The sequence below is a fragment of the Dryobates pubescens genome, chromosome 1, assembly GCF_014839835.1.
Source record: "Dryobates pubescens isolate bDryPub1 chromosome 1, bDryPub1.pri, whole genome shotgun sequence".
Taxonomy (NCBI): domain Eukaryota; kingdom Metazoa; phylum Chordata; class Aves; order Piciformes; family Picidae; genus Dryobates; species Dryobates pubescens.
In genome coordinates, this window is record NC_071612.1 from 2,978,002 (window position 1) to 2,997,637 (window position 19,636).

Here is a 19,636-nt window from a genome sequence, read left to right on the forward strand (position 1 = left end):
ACAGCTTAGGTTAATGGAGCTAACAATTACCTCCCAGGTGATGACCAGCTCAGAACGGGTCCCTCCTCCTCCACTGATGTTTGTAGGTGCCACGACAGGAACTGGAGAAGAAAGAGATGTTAGTGTGGCCAGCAGGAGCAGGGAGGTCATTCTGCCCCTGTACACTGCACTGGTTAGGCTGCACCTCGAGTACTGTGTCCAGTTCTGGGCCCCTCAGTTTAGGAAGGAGGTTGACTTGCTGGAATGAGTCCAGAGAAGAGCAACAAAGTTGGTGAGGGGTTTGGAACACAGCCCTGTGAGGAGAGGCTGAGGGAGCTGGGGTTGCTTAGCCTGGAGAAGAGGAGACTCAGGGGACACCTTATTACTCTCTACAACTACCTGAAGGGAGGTTGTAGACAGACAGATGTTGGTCCCTTCTCCCAGGCAGCCAGCACCAGAACAAGAGGACACAGTCTCAGGCTGCACCAGGGGAGGTTTAGATTGGATGTTAGGAAGAAGTTCTATACAGAGAGAGTGATTGCCCATTGGAATGGGCTGCCTGGGGAGGTGGTGGAGTCGCCGTCATTGGAGGTGTTCAGGAGGAGACTTGATGGGGTGCTTGGTGCCATGGGTTAGTTGTTTAGGTGGTGTTGGATTGGTTGATGGATTGGACACGATGATCTTAAAGGTCTCTTCCAACCTGGTTTATTCTATGTATTCTATGTATTGGTGCTTGCAGTCACCCACCACAGCTGGCAAGGGTCCTGTCGGCTGGCTGATTAAAGCTTCTCCCAGCTCCCGTGGAGCTGCTCTGCCGTTCAACGCGTAGAGCAGGGACTGCATTACATAACAGCACATCTTAGATGAACTGCAATTCTGTTTATGCCTTCTCAAGTTGCTAAGGGCTGGAGCCACAGATGTATTTGATACATGAGCACCCTGGTTCAAAATATTAATTAAAGGAGCTGGTAGCATCAAGTATCTGACATTATTATGCCTCATCAACTAATTGGCAAAATGATGTTCCATTCAGACTGTAGCTGCAACACTACTGATTTACTAATTATGCATTTGTTCAGTAAACATGTTGTTGGAGCAATAGATTAATTTTTTTTTAATTGGCTCTATGCTTTTCTTAGCAAATTCCAAACTCTTTCATTTGCTCCTCTCCGGCTGCCGACGCTGCCGGTGCCCGAAAGCTCACTGACTGCAGCTTGGTTTCCGCGGTGCTGCCGCAGGTGTGTGGCACCATGGCTAGGAGGTCGAGGTCAAGCAGTGTGCTGGTGTTTCAGGTTGAAGGTGCTTCTCATCACTCAAATAGCTCTCAGTGGAGAGGCAAGGGGGGGGTAGGAAAGGGTATGTCTTACTTCTTGCTCTATATATCCATCAAGATCTCCACCCCAGTAGCCTGTAAATATCCATGGTTTGGGGGGAAAACTGCTTTGTGATGTAATGGATGGAATTTAGACAGACCAGCCTTGTTCTTATTGTACACTTCAGTGCAGACCTGCTTGCCAGGATGACATCATGCTCATTTTCAGCTGCTGGAGAAGTATGAAAGAGAGGAGAGCCCTGGCACTGAGACAGGACCTCCCTTGAAGAGGGCATTTGTGCTGCTTGCCATCTCCAACCCCTTGATGCTATTTTTAGGCATTTCAAGACCATTTTGTTGTTCCTTTCTTTCAGCTTTCCCTGGCTGAATATCGGATGTGGTAAGACAGGGCTGAAGACAGTGTCAGAAAGAGGCTGGGCAAAAGGGTTTTTTCAGAGGTTTTGGTAAGTTTTGCCTTGAGGTGGGGACAGACTTTGTAGCAGGGCCTTTTGTGGCAGGACAAGGGGTGGTGGTTTGAAACTAGAAGAGGGAGATATAGCGTAGAGAGAAGGAAGACATTGACTCTGCTGAGGGTGGTGAGACACCGGCCCAAGTTGCCCAGAGTGGTGGTAGATGCCCCATCCCTGGAATTATTCCAGGTCAAGTTGTTCAGGGCTCTGAGCAACCTGATCTAGGTGAAGTTGTCCTTGCTGACTGCAGCAGGGTCAGACTAGATGAGCTTTAAAGGTCACTTCCAGCCCAAACCATTCTGTGATTCTGTCTTCCATCCTGCATTACAGCAGCCCTAGCAGGGGCACTGAAGGCAAGAACCATACAAATTCACAGACATTTATGTGAAGCCACTATCCTTTCTGGACACCAGCACACATATAAACCTCTCTCTGATGTCATCCATTTCATCTGTTTCTAGAAATACAGGAATTTCACAGTAGTTCTTCTTTTTGTCCAGACATCACATTGGGTGTGAGTGTAAACAGAGTGGATTGTTTTGGAGACTTCAGCACAGGTCTCCAGCTGAGCCACTCCCAATCAGTATCTTGTATCTTGATGCACATCAGAGGCAAATAATTTAAGACTGAAAAGAACAGCATTGCAATAGAATAGAAATAACCAGGCTGGAAAAGACCTCAGAGATCATCAAGTCCAACCTATCACCCAAAACCAGGCAACCAAGTGCCCCATCTGGTTTCTTCTTAAACACCTCCAGTGATGGTAACTCCACCACCTCTTTGGGCAGCACATTCCAGTGGTCAATCTCTCTTCCCCACATCCAGCCTAAACCTTCCCTGGCACAGCTTGAGACTGTGTCCTCTTATTCTGGTGCTGGTTGCTTGGGAGAAGAGATCAACCCCCACCTGACCACAACTTCCCTTCAGGTAGTTGTAGGCAGCAATAAAGTCTTCCCCTGAGCCTCCTCTTCCCCAGGCTAAACAACCCCAGGTCCCTCAGCCTCTCCTCACAGGGCTGTGCCCCAAACCCCTCCCCAGCTTTGTTGCCCTTCTCTGGACACCTTCCAGCATCTCAACATCTTTCCTAAACTGAGGGGCCCAGAACTGGACACAGGACTCAAGGTGTGGCCTAACCAGTGCATAAAGGGGAGAAAAAACACACCAAACCAACAACAACAAGTCAACCAAACAAAAAAACCCAAAGCCAAAGCAGACTTTTAAGCCTAGTATTTCACTGTTTCATGAACCAGTTGATGCTCAATTAGTTCACGTGTTAAATGCGTGCAGTGGGGGAAAAAAAATGTACTACTGCTCAGCAGAGCCTCAACTGGGTCATAGTAGAGAAACAGATGAAAATTTACAGCTGAGTGCACCAACAGAGGCTCAATTAATTCTCATCTCCATTTTAATGAAATGAACAGTGCCTCATTTGCATCCACAAATCTACTAATGCTCAGATTTTCAGCTGGCAAAAGAGCTGTGCCAGCAGCCAAGTTCAAATTCACCCTTTCGTGGCCACCTCCTTGCTGTCCACTCTGTCAGAGTCTGTTGCTTCCTCTTCTGATTTAAGAAGAAAGCAAATAAAGATAAGAGGAGAGGGCCCTGGGAGTGTTGGTGGATACCAAGTTCTCCATGGGACAGCAATGTGCCCTAGGGGCCAAGAAGGCCAATGGGATCCTGGGGTGTATTAAGAAGAGTGTGTCCAGCAGATCTAGGGAGGTTCTCCTGCCCCTCTACTCTGTCCTGGTGAGACCTCATCTTCAGTACTGTGTTCAGTTTTGGGCTCCCCAGTTCAGAACCCTAAGCCCAGGCAGAATCAGTGCATTTTCCCAGGCTGGAGGCTCTCAGGATCTTCCCTTTTCTTGGGAGAGGCCTCCAGTCTGCTTTGTTCCACACTGGCCAGACAGTTCTGACTGCTGCTAAGGCTGATGCTGGTCAGGCATTGAAACAGGCTGCCCAGGGTGATGGTGGAGTCACCATCCTTGGAGGTGTTCAAAAAACAAGTGGCCATGGCACTTTGGCACATGGTTTAATGGCCAGTGGTGGTGTTTGGGTGGTGGTTGGACTGGATGACCTTAGAGATCTTTTCCAACCAAAACTATTCTATGCTTCTATCAGTCGTTTGATGTCTCTCTGCACCCAGAGAGCTGATAAAAATCTATCAAAATATGTGTTCTAATGGTCAAATGGTTATTTCTGGCACCAATACCTCAGCAGAAGTCTTTCCTTCAACAAGAGGACAAAGAATTTAATCTGATTTAATAGATTTTGAAGTAATTCTGCCTTGGGACACATATTGCAGGTACTGTAAGGAACAACTGGCTCCTCATTCCTAAGGACCCAAGCATTGTCTGCTGTCTCCTGTATTTTGGCTTCTGCCTTGAATTGCAACTTGCCAAACTTCAGAGCTTGGCAAATGAGATAAGCAGAGAGAGAGAGAGAGAGAAAGTGGATTTTGAAAGCTGCTTCCATTTTACTGCTCTCTCTCCTATAAACACTGAATTTACAGCAGAGAGAGAGTTGAGAAGCAGTGGGCTGGGAGAGGCATTAAAAAAAAAAATAAGAACTAAAGGTTTGGGTTTCAAATAAATTGTACCAAACTAAGCAGGTCAAAGGACTGACCATGTGGGTCACTCAAGAATGAGTCTTCTTCCTAGGAGGTTCAAAGGCCCAGACAATAAATGTGTAAAGGTTAGCCAGACATACAATAAGGATCCCGCCCTGGAGTCAGTGGAAGCTATTAGCTTCACTGGGCTTTTGATGCTGTAATTTATTTCCTCCAGTTAAAGCCAATATCCTGTCCCTGCTGATGCTCAGATATCAAACACCCTCTGCAGCAAAGGCACTCTGTGCTTGTGGCAGGATATGCCAGAGAGCCGGCGTTAGCATTTCCTGTGCAGGACCCTCAGCAGGGCACAAGCGTGGTTCTAACTGAAAGCAAAGAAGTGTTGCTCCCCAGGTTCTTGAATGGAAGCTTGTGGTCAGGCATGGGGATTAGGTATATTTTGGCATATATCAAAAGGAGGAAGTAGGGGACACAAAGATGAGCAGAGGGCTGGAGCACCTTCCCTTATGGGAGCAGGCTGAGAGACTTGGGGCTGTTCAGCCTGGAGAGGACAAGGCTCTGGGGAGATCTCAGGGTGGCCTTCCAGTACCTGAAGGGGGTCTACAAAAAAGCTGGAGAGGGACTTTTTATAATGGCTTGTGGTGATAGGACAAAGGACAATGGATTGAAGCTGGAAGAGGGGAGGTTTAGACCGAGGATTAGGAAGTAATTCTTCATGGTGAGGGTGGTGAGACGCTGGAACAAGCTGCCCAGAGAAGTTGTGGGTTCTCCTCCCTGGAGGTGTTCAAGACCAAGCTGGATGAAGCCTTGAACAGTCTGGTCTCATGGAAAGTGTCTCTGCTCATGGCAGGGGATTTGGAACTAGATGATCTTTAAGGTCCCTTCCAACCCAAACCATTCTGTTGTTCTATGATTGCTGGCCTGATTGATCTCCAAAGCAGAGAGCAAAGCATGTGGTGCCTCAATCGTGTCCAAGCATCCCTTGCATCAGTAGTGCAGGTCTGCTGTCATGAAGCCTTAGCAGCCACAGACCAAGCTGCCAGACAGATCTATAACTGACCCTTCACAGGTCTGCTGCAGTGAGGTTCTCAAACCAGGAGCTGGCAAGGTATCTGCATGGCGGAAAAAGCCTTCAAGCCACTAGGGACTTACCTGCTGCCTTAGTTTTCAGTAGAGCTGAAGGCCTGCTCGGCTCCCCAATTCCCACGCTGTTGCTGGCCACCACCCGAAACTCATACTCAACCCAAGGGCTTAGGTCAACCACTGTTGCCTTGTGAGTCCTACCATTAATGACTTCAGGAGCTAAAGGCAAAACAAACACGTCAGTGATGATGTGTTACTGGAATAATCGATAGTACATGCTAAAAACCAAAGACCCAGAAGGTAATCTCAAGCCTCTTACCTGTTGCAACTGCTTGCCATCCAACTGAGAATGGAGTCCTCACCTGCACACTGTAGATCTGCACTGGACTGTTGTTATCTACTCCAGGCTTCCAGGACAGCACAACAGTAGTGCTAGAAACATGTTCAACTTTAACGTCTTCTGGCGGACCTGGGGGGCCTGATATGATTGGCAGTGTGAGCTGAAGGTGTTAGGAAGAGAGGATTTGCTGCTGGAGTGAGTTGGGCAACTCTTACTTTGTCGAGGCAGAGGAATTATTCATGAAGCTGCAGTTTCATAAAAGCAGCACAATCCCTAAATGCATTTTGCCTAATTAATGGATTGCAGTCTTCTAATTAATCACAGAACCACAGAATGTTAGGGGTTGGAAAGGACCTTGAGAGATCATCCAGTCCAACCCCCTCTGCCAGAGCAGGATCACCTGCACCAGATCACACAGGAACTCATCCAGGCAGGTCTTGAATATCTCCAGAGGGAGTGACTCCACAACCCCCCTGGGCAGGAGCTTGGAGTCAGGAAAAGCAATGTCTTTATGTTACTAACACAAAAACTACAAACAAAGGAAGCATTTTAACTTTTTGGTTTTTCCCTGTCTGACAAAGAAAGTTACTCACTTTGTCTTTTGCTGAACCAGCCAACAATTGCAGATTTCCTATGGAATTTAATCAAAACTGGGAAAAAATGGGCAATGGTGCACTGTGCAGAGCTGTGCAGAGCCAGGGAAAATCATTTGTCATTCTATCTTCAAATACTGGAAAGGAATCAAATCTCTTCTTCCCCCCCCTAGTCTGCACAGTGACCCAGAGAAGCCCAGTAAGGATCATTTTATCTTCAAATACTGGAAAGGAATCAAGTCTCTTCTCTTCTTCACACGCACACACACCCCACTAAGTCTTCACAGTGACCCAGAGAAGCCCAGCAAGGAGCTGGTGGCTGTAGTCTGCCAAAGGTAGAGGACTTCCCTATGCCCTGGCCATATTTCACAGAATCATTGTAGAATGGTTTGGGTTGGAAGGGATCTTAAACATCATCCAGTTCCAACCCCCCCTGCCATGGGCAGGGACACTTCCCACCAGCCCAGGTTGCTCAAGATCTCATCCAACCTGTCTCTGAGTGCCTCGAGGGAGGGAGCATCCACAACCTCCTTGAGCAACCGGTTTCTGTGTCTCACCACCATCACTGTTAAAAATTTCTTCCCAATCTCCAATCTAAATCTACCCTCCTCAAGCTTCAAACCATTGTCCTGTCACTACAAGCCCTTGCAAAAAGCCCATCCCCAGCTTTCTTGTAGGCCCCCTTCAGGTACTGAGCCTATGTGGCCAGAAATTTTTATCCTCCCAAATGTCCATGGCAGAACTGCAGAGATCTCCCCCCTGGGTTAGCTGCACCTTAAGATCATGCTGGTTAGAATCCCAATCCAATATTGGTGCCAAAGGTCTACCCTATAGAATCATAGAATCAATAAGGTTGGAAGATACCTCAAAGATCATTAAGTCCAACTGTCACCCAACACCTCATGACTACTAAACCATGACACAAGTGCCACATCCAATCCCCTCTTGAACACCTCCAGGGACGGTGACTCCACCACCTCCCTGGGCAGCACATTCCAATGGCCAGTCTCTCTTTCTGTGAAGAACTTCTTCCTATCAGCCAGCCTAAACTTCCCCTGGTGCAGCTTGAGACTGTGTCCCCTTGTTCTGGTGCTGCTTGCCTGGGAGAAGAGACCAACCCCCTCCTGGCTACAACCTCCCTTCAGGTAGCTGTAGAGAGCAATAAGGTCTCCCCTGAGGCTCCTCTTCTCCAGGCTAAGCAACCCCAGCTCCCTCAGCCTCTCCTCACAGGGCTGTGCTCCAGACCCCTCCCCAGCCTCGTTGCCCTTCTCTGGACACCTTCAAGATTCTCAATGTCCTTCTTAAATCAAGGGGCCCAGAACTGGACACAGGACTCAAGGTGTGGCCTAACCAGTGCTCACTACTGAAATGGTGAAGAGAGATTCGAGGACTCATTTAACCAACAGCTAAGAACTTGTGATTCCTCCATAACTTGTTAAGAAGCTGTGATTCCTCCAGAAGATAGATGTGTCTCCACTGTAACAGACATACCTCTGACAATTACATCTGCTGCTGCAGATTGGCTGTCTAAAGTTGTTTGTACTGTGCACACGTACTTCCCCGAATGATGCAGCTGAATATTTCTTATCATCAAATCCCCAACAGAGTCCTGGAGATACAAAGAAAGTAAACTAATCACTCACCACATGCCTTCCACACTGGACACTTTTTCTTTAATAAATTGCTCAATATTAATAAAAAATTCAGCTTTGGAATTAAAATATTCATTGCTATCATCAGTTTCTTTCGTGTGGACGTTTTTATTATGGCTTCACAAATAACTCCAAGCTCCTTTATGAAAGTTAAGAAAGGAGAATAAATAGCTTGTAAAGAAACAGTGATCTGCCATAGAATCACAGCTCCACAGTGCCACAGCACATTAGAGGTTGGAAGGGACCTCCAGAGACCCAACCCCACTGCCAAAGCAGCATCACCCAGGGTAGTCTGCACAGGAATGCATCCAGGTGGGTTGTGAATGTGTCCAGGGAAGGACAATCCACAACCTCTCTGGGCAGCCTGTTCCAGCACTCTGTCACCCTCACTGGAAAGAAGTTTCTCCTCATGTTGAGGTGAAACCTTCTATGTTCAAGTTTGTAGCTGTTGTTCCTTGGCTTATTATTGCACACCACCAAAAAGAGATTGGCCTCCTCCACTTGACACCCACCCCTCACATATGTAGAGACATTGATCAGATCCCCTCTAGGTTTTCTCTTCTCCAGACTAAACAGCCCCAGGGCTCTCAGTCTCTCTTCCAGGGGAGGTGCTCAAGTCCCCTGATCATCCTTGTAGCTCTCTGTTGAGGTTGGAGCTGGGCAGAGGGAACCTCAGGAGGGTCACCAAGGGCAAGGACATGGTCCTGGCCCTGGGGAGGAACAACCTCCTGCAGCAGGACAGCTGAGGGGGGACCTGCTGGGAAGCAGCTCCAAGGAGAAGGAGTTGGGAGTGCTGGGGGACAACAAGGTCCCCATGAGGCAGCAATGTGCCCTGGTGGCCAAGAAGGCCAAAGGGGTCCCAGGGTGCATGGAGAAGAGTGTGGCCAGCAGGGCAAGGGAGGTTCAAGTCCTGCCTATGACCTAACACCACCACATCAAACAGACCTTATCACTAAATGCCACATCCAGTCTTCCCTTAAACACCTCCAGGGACTCCACCACCTCCCTGGGCAGTCCATTCCAGTGGCTAATTCCCCTCTCTGTGAGGAAGTGCTTCCTAACATCCAAACAAAACCTCCCTTGGCACAGCTTCGGGCCATGTCCTCTCATCTTGTCACAAGTTGCCTGGGTGAAAATCCCAACCCCCACCTCACTACAACTTCCTTTCAGGCAACTGCATAGAAATAGGGCTGGAAGAACAATGATAAATACCTGGGGCATCCAAAAACTGGCAAATAGGTTCACTGAGCACTTGTGGGGGGGGGGGTTAAGAAACTTACCCTTCCGATGCATTCAAAATGATGTATTCCTCTGGTCAAATCAATTCGATTGCCATTGAACCACCATGTGAACCCCACATCAACAGAGGGGTCATGAGCCACCTGGCAGGGAAGGACTATGCTTTCTCCAACTGTTGCATCCATATTAGAAGGTGGGACAGTAATCACAGTCCTTTCTGTGGAGACAAAAAGGAAACCAGCCCCTGATAATGTCCTTTTTATTAAAATGCTTATAAAAATGGTAGGTTTGGAACGAGTTTTGGACCATTGGGGGGAAAATGATTTCAAATTGGCCCAAATGTTCCATAATACAGCAAATGGCCTCTAATAGGCTGATGGTTTGGGAGCACTTTTACCTGGGAGCAGCCCAGTACCCACACAATGAGCATGCTGTGCGCCTCGGAGAGCGAGCAGACGTCGGAGGCGAGATGCTAAATTAGTCCTAGGTTACTTTGGAAAGCCCATAGTCAACAGATAGGATTTGCAGCTCCAAAAGTACAGACCTCATTATTAAGACTGTTAAAATTATGCCCAGGGTTTTTTTTTTTTCAAGCTTGAAAAATCTTTCCTTACAAGAAACTGCAGCAGAAGCAAAATTGCTGTTCATCTCCGCTCGCTTTATGCATTAAGATCCTTAATCTATATTAATGTTAGTGGTAGTTTACCACAGTGTTGCTTATGTTCCAGCTTCAAAGGAATCTTTCACAGGCAGGAAAACTATTTCTGCAATCTTTTTCTTTTCTTTTCTTTTTTTTTAACTCCTTGCAAGAAACACACTTGCAGCTCTTATTAAGGGAAGCAGTAGCTTGCTGAAGGGGAGAGGAACAGGTTTGTATGGCTTCACTCTTTCTGATATGACTGGCAGATAGATTAGGGATAAGAACCACTTAGTTGGAAGTAACTCCATGGAATAAAGCTTTTATGCATGTTACAAAACAGTAAGAATTTAGAGGCAGGAGAATAAAATGAGAGCAGAACTTGGTGAACAATATTAATGCATTCTGGAAGCAATCATGGAATTGTCAGGGTTGAAAGGGACCTCAAGGATCAGCCAGTTCCAAACCCTCTGCCACAGGCAGGGACACCTCACACTGGATCAGGCTGCCTAGGGCCACATCCTGCCTGGCCTTAAAAACTTCCAGGGATGAAGTTTGCACCACCTCTTTGGGCAACCTGTTCCAGTGTGTCACCACCCTCGTGGTGAAGAACTTCTTCCTGACCTGTAATCTAAAGCTCCCTTCCTCTAGCATCATCCATTCCCCCCAGTCCTATCACTCCCTGACACCCTCAATAGTCCCTCCCCAGCTTTCCCATAGGCCCCTTTCAGATACTGGAAGGCCACAATTAGGTCTCCTCAGAGCCTTCTCTTCTCCAGACTGAACAGCCCCAACTCTCAGTTTGTCTCCATAGGAGAGGTCCTCCAGCCCTCTGATCATCTTGGCTTTCTCTGGGCACCTTTATGGCCCTTCTCTGGACACATCCCAGCATGTCCAGATCTTTCTTGTAATAGGAGAAGAGGAAAATATGACACAAGCTGCTTTGGTTCATTCTGGCTTAACATTTTGTGTTAGAAATGTACTTGAAAATTTGATGGGACTTGATGAGCTCAAAAATCTCTTCCAATCTCAACAGTTCTATGAGTCAGGATTTGGGTTTTACCAAGGTGTTGGTTCCAAAGGGTTGATGCATGATGAGGCATCCAGCCCCTTCCCTTCACATATGTTTTCATTCCAGCTGTCACCTCAACCTCAAAGCAGATGAACAAAATGCAGGTACAGACAGGCAGTATAGGCTGGAACTTGATATACTGCTTCCCAGCATCTGAGTTTCACTGGAGGAAGGACTGATATGGCAGTGGCCAAGTAGAAACAAAGTGAAATGTGGAAATTCAAAGTATGTGTGGGCATGGCAATTCAGACATGGTTTAGTGATCTAGTGGGTGTGATGGTTGGGCTTGATGATCTCAGAGGTCTTTTCCAACCTTAATGATGCTGTGACTTTTTGCTAGCCTAAACTAAAACTACATCTCATAGAATCATAGAATCAATAAGGTTGGAAAAGACTTCAGATACCATCAACTCCAACCTATTACCTAACACCTCATGACTAACTAAACCATGGCTCCAAGTGCCACATCTTTTTTTGAACACCTCCAGGGATGGTGACTCCACCACCTCCCTGGGCAGCACATTCCAATGGCCAACAACTCTCTCTGTGAAGAACTTCTTCCTAGCGTCCAGCCTAAACCTCCCCTGGCACAGCTTGAGACTGTGTCCTCTTGTTCTGGTGCTGGTTGCCTGGGAGAAGCATCTACCCAAACCTTCCCACCATGAGCAGGGACTCCTGGGCAGCACATTCCCATGGCCAATTACACTTTCTGGGAAGAACTTTCTCCTCACCTCCAGCCTAAACCTCCCCTGGCACAGCTTGAGACTGTGTCCTCTTGTTCTGCTGCTGGTTGCCTGGGAGAAGAGATCAACCCCCACCTGGCTACAACCTCTCTTCAGGTAGTTGTAGACAGCAATAGGTCTCCCCTGAGCCTCCTCTCCTCCAGGCTAAACAACCCCAGCTCCCTAGCTTCAGTGACACACCTGCTGCAGGCATCAAGTGAGGTTTTCCTGAGAAAACAAAGAAAGAATTTGCCTGATTTTTCATTTTTCCAGGCAAATTAGATGTTGTTTGGTGGTTGTTGTTTTTTTCCCCTTGGTATCATTCCGAGACTGTCAGAGGTTCTGACCGTGAGTTACAGCCCAGACTTGGAAGGTGGATTCTCAGATTTCTCTGCATGCTCTGCTTGCTCCTCACAGCCATGCAAAGCTATCATTGTGGCAGCTCCATCAGTCTGTCTGGAGTCAAGGGCTGCAAAAAAATGTGAAGGCCTCAGATGACTGTCTTAAAGACACTCGATCATTAGGTTAGAGAGAGATCTTCCTCTGGCTGGAAGCAGTGTGTCAGATGCAATAAATTCCAGATGATTCAAGGGCCATACTCTTTGTTGGCACAACTCCACTGCTTTCAGCACAGGCTGGCAGAGGGCTTGGCTCCATAAATCTCAGATGAAGTAATCCCATTGTGAAGTACAGGTAACTTTAGAGGATAATTTTGAAAAGTATCTGGGAGCTGCAGAGAACTTCCACAGAGTTTTCTTGTCTTGATTTTCCTCCTTGCACTTGTTCTCACTGCATGAGCAACACTTGGAGGAGAGGAGTTCTATTACTTACAATCATGTCATGTATGTTTAAAAGAAGCAAAAAGAAACAATATCCTGGTCTATGTTAAAAAATGGATAGTTGCTTTGAGTGAGGGCTGGAACTTCTCTCTCCCACTAGCAGGTCAAGAAGCATCATCTTCTGGCCTGATATGGCTCTCCAACCTCATGAGATCTTCCTCCAGAGTCATCCTGTAATGCTCTCTCTTTCTTTAAACCTCTGAACCTCTGCACTGAGCTCTTAAAGCCGATGCAGTGTGGCATTGGAGAAGCAAAGCCTTCCCCTCGATGCCATGATCGACCTCAAAGTAGAAACTCTTCATAGCTCTGAGTGCTTATGACTCACTTTCTTCCAGACTCCAGCTGGGTTTTGTCTGCTCTGTCTTTACTTGGGCAGGAGAGACGTCTCCACACATACTCTCTCATAAATGCTGCAGAAGGTTATGCCTGATTTACAAGAGGGTGTTGAAAGGTCTGGCAAGTCAGCCTGGGCTGTCTCCAACCTTATGTAGCCTCTGGGTCTGACCTGTGCAGTGGAGCTGGGAGAACCAGAGAGTGGGAAATCACTGCAAAGCTCACCTCCTCAGCTCCTGCCTCCTGCATGGTGTAACTGACCCTGGGAATAGGGAGGGTTGGCCCTAATGAGGCTCTTCTGCAATGTCAATCAATCAGATGGTCAACAGTATGTTCCCTGAGCCTTCCACTGGCAAACTCAATATGTGGATAGGAGTAAAGAGTGGTTACAGGGTGCAGGTTCAAAGTTGCTTGGCTAAATTCCAAAACCTAAGATGAGTTCTTTGCTCCCAGGTATAAACTGCTGCTGGTATTTTAGCTGCCTTGCTTTAAAGATGACTTGAATGTATTTGCTTTGCACTGCTTTGGTGACAGCCTGGAGATACCCTTGGAGTTGGGTATTCTGCCAAAACTCCAAATCAAGACTTTTATCCCAGGGATGAAACTCACCTTTTCTGCTTGAGCTCATTCTGCTTTAATAAAACTGGTTTGGTTTTTTTTTGCCAAGTACTCCCTGTCAATCAAAATTCTACCCTTCACAGGACCCTCATCACCTCTACTGCCAGAAGACTTCATGTCACAACCTTTTCCAACTCCTCCTCTGTATTGGATGGCTGGTCACAGGGATGGGTGCATTTTGACTTCCACAAAGCACTGTGTACAATTACAGCATTCCATAAATAAGTAAAAGGCTATAAATAAAATCAATTTATTTCCATGGAAAGGTCAAAGTAAGACTAAGCAAGGATGATACAAACAAGACTGCGTGGAATTTGCAATCAGATTCAGTAACTGCATTCTAAAATCCATAGAATGCAAATGGGAAATGATGTGCTGTCTGGAAGCCTCCATCAAAGCCAGTTATCTGTTGCAGAGGAAGGAGCCATTAGCTCAGCTGGCTGCAATGAAAGTGGTTGGGAATGTTTTGAAACTTCTCTTCATCAGCAGGTTCCAATAATATTATTGGTGCCTTATCTAAGCCTGTGGCTTGGACAGCAGCACTCTGTGCTGGGTTAGGAACTGGATGGAGGGCTGAGCCCAGAGAGTGGTGGTGAATGGTGACACTGCCAGCTGGCAGCCAGGCACCAGTGGTGTCCCCAAGGGATCAGTGCTGGGCCCCATGCTCTTTAACATCTTCATTGATGATCTGGATGAGGGGATGGAGTCCATCATCAGTAAATTTGCAGATGACACCAAGCTGGGGGCAAGAGTTGATCTGTTAGAGGGTAGGAGAACTCTGCAGAGAGACCTTGACAGGCTGGACAGATGGGCACAGTCCAAGGGCATGAGATTGAACACATCTAAGTGCCAGGTTCTACACATTGGCCACAATCACCCCATGCAGCGCTGCAGTCTGGGGTCAGAGTGGCTGGAGAGCAGCCAGGCAGAAAGGGACCTGGGGGTACTGGGTGTACCCTGTGATAGGACAAGGGGCAGTGGATGGAAACTACATCACAGGAAGTTCCATCTCAACATGAGGGAAAACTTCTTTACTGTAAGGGTCACAGAGCACTGGAGCAGGCTGCTCAGAGATATTGTGGAGCCTCCTTCTCTGGAGACTTTCCAGACCCATTTGGATGTGTTCCTGTGCAGCCTACGCTAGATACCATGGTCCTGCTCTGGCAGGGGGGTTGGACTCAAAGATCTCCAGTGGTACCTTCCAACCCCTAACATTCTGTGATCTAGAAGATATATGCTGTTAGTGTTATAAGAAGTCAATTTTTTTATTGACATGAATCTATTTGCCTCCCTGAAACAAATACTGAAAGCTGTCCTGTGAGTTACACTGAGGTCTGTCCTGTGAGTTACACCTGGGTCTGTCCTGTGAATTACACTGGGGTCTGTCCTGTGAGTTGCAGCTGGGTCTGTCCTGTGAGTTGCAGCTGGGTCTGTCCTGTGAGTTACACTGGGGTCTGTCCTGTGAGTTGCAGCTGGGTCTGTCCTGTGAGTTGCACCTGGGTCTGTCCTGTGAGTTACACTGGGGTCTGTCCTTCTCTGAATGACACTGGGGTCTGTCCTTCCCTGAATTACACTGGGGTCTGTCCTCTGAGTTGCACTGGGGTCTGTCCTCTGAATGACACTGGGGTCTGTCCTGTGAGTTGCACTGGGGTCTGTCCTTCTCTGAATGACACTGGGGTCTGCCCCCCAGTGAGTTGCACTGAGGTTATGTGTAAGGTATGGTTTTTAGTAGTCAACAACAATAAACTGGCTCTATTTTGTTATGTGATTCTTATCCTCTTGTATCTGTTCTTCTAGCCTGCTCATATCCAGTGACACCACAGACGTGGAGTGGGTTCACTTGTGTGACATCTTCTGCTTCTTTTATGGGGCTGTCTGTAAGATTTCCACCTCAAATGCTTTTAAAAGCTTCTTAAAAGCTCTTGGTTCCACGTTATCTATCCTTCTTGCTTAGCAACTGCAGGCAGGCATTACATGGCAAATCCCATTCCAGAGGAGAAAACAGAGAAGATGTTGAGAGCGCTGGAGGTATAATAAAGACTTCTCACACAAAGAATAAACAACTCAATGAGCAGCAATAAACTTAATTTGCACATTAGATATGCTTTTCCAAGTTCTGACATTTCAGTTGAAAATAATGCTGAAGCAATGAGGCCTATAATTGAACAGCCAAAACTTCTCCAGAGGGGAAACAAAAACAAATGTTCCCTGCAAACAAGATCATTTTTACACCATGTTGTTACTCAGTGTTTTAATAAACTCCATAAATGCCAAAGACAATATTTTTGTCATGTTTTAATGGGACTTCCCCCACGTTGCTCCATGAGGATGTATGTTATGTGATATGTGGAACGCTGTAGAGCCTTAATGAAGTCAGAGCTGCCTGCACCCTAAACTTCTGGCTTTATTCATTGCCAGCTCTGCTGTAACATCGTCTTGGAGCGCAGGCTGCACTGCATCAGTGCTGATTGCACTCTCATAACATGATCATGAAAAAGATCTTTGCCAGATGCAGTGGGTTAGGGAGGAGGTTGTGCCTGCAGGCTGCAGGAGCAGTTCTGAAGGCATCGAAAACAAGAGTATTAAGAAAGGGCAGGGGGGGGAAAGAGAGTGTTACAAATTGCATTTAATAATGTGCTCTTGTAACTACAGCCATTATTACTGTTAGCTGTCTTGCAGAACTGATCAATATGCTTACTGTGAGCTCAGAAGTTTCACTTTGTAACTTGTTCTCATTTAAGATCAACAAATACGAATGGTTTGGTGAGAAAACTTCTGCACTGAGAAGGCTGCAGAGCACAGAGGGGGGAAAATAAACCATACTGAGTTTGCCTCAATTTTCCTTCCCCCCCCCAACCCCCCCTTTCTATCAGTGATCAAAGTATTTCAGGAATTTCTATCTAGACAATCTCTCTTTTCATGTCCTCCAGCTCTGGTTAAGTCCACCCAAGAGGTGAGTTTGTACAAAGTCTTTTTGTTAATGGAGACAGACCATCCACCAGCACACAGTATCACAGTGTCACTAAGGTTGGAAGAGACCTCGAGGATCCAAAAACTTGGGGCAATAAATCCATTTTAATATGGCCTACTGTGCTTCAAAGAAGAGTGAAAAAATACAAAGATGAGCAGAGGCCTGGAGCACCTCACCTATGGGGACAAGCTGGGAGAGTTGGGGCTGTTCAGCCTGCAGAAGAGAAGGCTCCAGGGAGACCTCAGAGCAGCCTTCCAGTACCTGAAGGGGCTGCAGGAGAGCTGGGGAGGGACTTCTGACAAAGGCTTGTAGTGACAGGAGGAAAGGTAATTGCTTTGAGATGGAAAAGATTTAGACTGGAGATTAGGAAGGAATTCTTGACAGTGAGGTGGGTGAGACACTGGAACAGGTTGCCCAGGGAGGTTGTGGATGCCCTCTCCCTGGAGGTGTTCAAGGCAAGGATGGAAGGGGCCTTGAGCTAAGTGTTCTAGTGGACGGTGTCCCTGCCCATGGCAGGGGAGTTGGAACTGGATGATCTTTAAGGTCCTTTCCAACCCAAACCATTCCATGAATACTCCAGGGAGGACATTCCCCTACCCCATGCAGAGCTCCACTGAACTGGGACCAGAGCTGGAGTGTGTGGTTACAGCAGAAGCTCAGCCAAAGCTGCAGTTTTGAAGGGAAGGAGAGTTACCCTGCAGCCCATACTTGTGACATATCAATGGTACAGCAGAGCACATGCCATCATTAATGTTGCTTCTTGTTGCTGTGGATATCATGGGAGACCTCCCTGATACACAAATTGATCCTCAGAGTGGTGTGGTCATGAGGGTTTTTTTTCCTTTGCTGCCAGCAATGAAGAGCTCAGTGTCAGCTTGAAGCTGCAAGTGAAAAGCTGTCAGTACTAGCAGTGCCTGGCACAGGCCTGGGCATCCCAGTGAGGAGAAAACAAAATATTTCCTAAGAGTCATCTAGAACACACACAACCCCAAAAAATAATATTAAAGTACCTTTTACAATCAGGTTCCCAGAATTTCTGGCAGCTCCAAACTGATTTGTTGCTGTGCAAGTGTACACCCCTGCATCTGCTTTGGTGATGTTGTAGAGCCTGAGACTGCCATCCTCTAGCAACATGACCCTGGGGAACAAAAGCAAACAATGAGCAGAGAAGAGTAAAAGGCTTCAGCTCCAGGAACTGTGCTGGGAATGCTACTTTTAATATTTAAACATTGCCATTATACTTTTTTTGTTGCTGCTTTTCCTTTTCCCTCCTACCACAAGCTGAATATTTATCAACCCTTATTTTTTTTTTTTACCCTCTGCTTCTATTGATTTTTATATTAGGAATGTTCTACTGACATACTGGAGCTGACCATTAGCTTACCCGGCTGAGTTTCTGGCAGCAGAATGTGGAGTCACAACAGAAAAAAGGAAGCCCCCAACTTGTTATCTAATTAACAAGTCCAAGTGCCAGGTGCTGCACTTTGGTCACAACAACCCCAGGCAGTGCTACAGGCTGGGGACAGAGTGGCTGGAGAGCAGCCAGGCAGAAAGGCACCTGGGGTTACTGGTTGACAGCAGCTGAACATCAGCCAGCAGTGTGCCCAGGTGGCCAAGAAGGCCAATGGCATCCTGGCCTGCATTGGGAACAGTGTGGCCAGCAGGAGCAGGGAAGTCGTTGTGCCCTGTGCTCAGCACTGGTTAGGCCACACCTTGAGTCCTGTGTCCAGTTCTGGGCTCCTCAGTTTAAGAAGGACATTGAGACACTTGAACGTGTCCAGAGAAGGGCAACAAGGCTGGGGAGGAGTCTGGAGCACAGCCCTGTGAGGAGAGGCTGAGGGAGCTGGGGTTGCTTAGCCTGGAGAAGAGGAGGCTCAGGAGAGACCTTATTGCTCTCTCCAACTCCCTGAAGGGAGGTTGTAGCCAGGTGGGGGTTGGTCTCTTCTCCCAGACAACCAGCACCAGAACAAGAGGACACAGTCTCAAGATGCACCAGGGGAGGTTTAGGCTGGAGGTGAGGAGAAAGTTCTTCCTAGAAAGTGTAACTGGCCATTGGGATGTGCTGCCCAGGGAGGTGGTGGAGTCCCCATCCCTGGAGGTGTTCATAAAAAGATTGGATAATGCACTTGAAGCCATGGTTGAGTTGTCAGGAGGTGTTAGGTATTAGATAATAGGTTGGACTTGATGATCTCTGAGGTCTTTTCCAACCTGGTTGATTCTCTGATTCTAATTATTCTGTATTTCACCTCAGGGGGCTTTTTCCATCCGATCCCAGCGCTCCTGGGCCACACTAATGTGGTGTCTGAGCCCAGCTGCCTGGGCAATTTTGTCAGGATTATTAAAAGATATTAACTGAGATGCTGAAATGCCATCTCACAAGCCAAGGAACCAAATCAAATCTATCTCTGCCTCCCAGGGCCTTCAAAACACCTTATTAGTCACTCTGTTGTTTACATCCCTTTGCAGAGTATTGGCTAAATTGCATTTAATAGCAATTTCAGGACCACCACTGGGTTTTATGAGTAAAAACAATTTCTATGGTTGTTCATTTGCTTCTTCATGTCAATGAGATACTTTAGGATGCTTAGGTGATGGCATATGTTCCTCCTGTGAGGACAGGCTGAGTGAGCTGGGATTGTTCAGCCGCTCAGCCTGGAGATGAGAAGGCTCCAGGTAGACCTAATAGCAGCCTTCCAGTACCTGAAGGGGGCTACCAGAAGGCTGCAGAGGGACTGTTTGCAAAGGCCTGCAGTGACAGGATGAGAGGCAATGGTTTGACATTAGAGGAGAACACATTCAGATTGGATGTTAGCAACAGGTTCTTTACCATGAGGGCGGTGGAACAGGTTGCTCAGGGAGGTAGTTGGGGCCCAACCTCTGGAGATATTCAAGGTTAGGCTCTTCAAGGCTCTGGGCAACCTGCCATAGTGGAGGATGTCCCTGCTGACTGAATGGCCATTTGAGGTCCTTTCCAACCCAAACCATTCTATGATTCTATGTTTTCCACAGGTAAACTTTCTCTGCATGCCTGGCACCTTTATTTTTGGCTTTGGCACACAAAGGAAACACTTCAGGGTTGGGGAATTTTCTTCACAAATCTACTGAACATCTCTGTCAAAGGTAGAGAATTCCCAAATGAAAGCTGAGTTAGGTAGGAAATGACCTTTTGGACAGAAAATAAGACTATCCTGTCATGTTTTGTTAATTTTG

General features: G+C 47.1%; 1 protein-coding gene across 1 annotated transcript in view; it reads right to left on the reverse strand.

The window, feature by feature from the left end:
• The window catches only part of LOC104305109 (contactin-6), a 203,351-nt gene that overhangs the window by 12,937 nt on the left and 170,778 nt on the right, over window positions 1–19,636 (reverse strand). The window contains exons 13-18 of the mRNA XM_009905929.2: window positions 17,437–17,564; window positions 9,276–9,451; window positions 7,835–7,952; window positions 5,730–5,888; window positions 5,480–5,629; window positions 31–101 (exon numbers count right to left, since the gene is read on the reverse strand). Coding sequence (XP_009904231.2) covers window positions 31–101; window positions 5,480–5,629; window positions 5,730–5,888; window positions 7,835–7,952; window positions 9,276–9,451; window positions 17,437–17,564 — 802 coding nt within the window. The remainder of the gene's footprint in view (window positions 1–30; window positions 102–5,479; window positions 5,630–5,729; window positions 5,889–7,834; window positions 7,953–9,275; window positions 9,452–17,436; window positions 17,565–19,636) is intronic.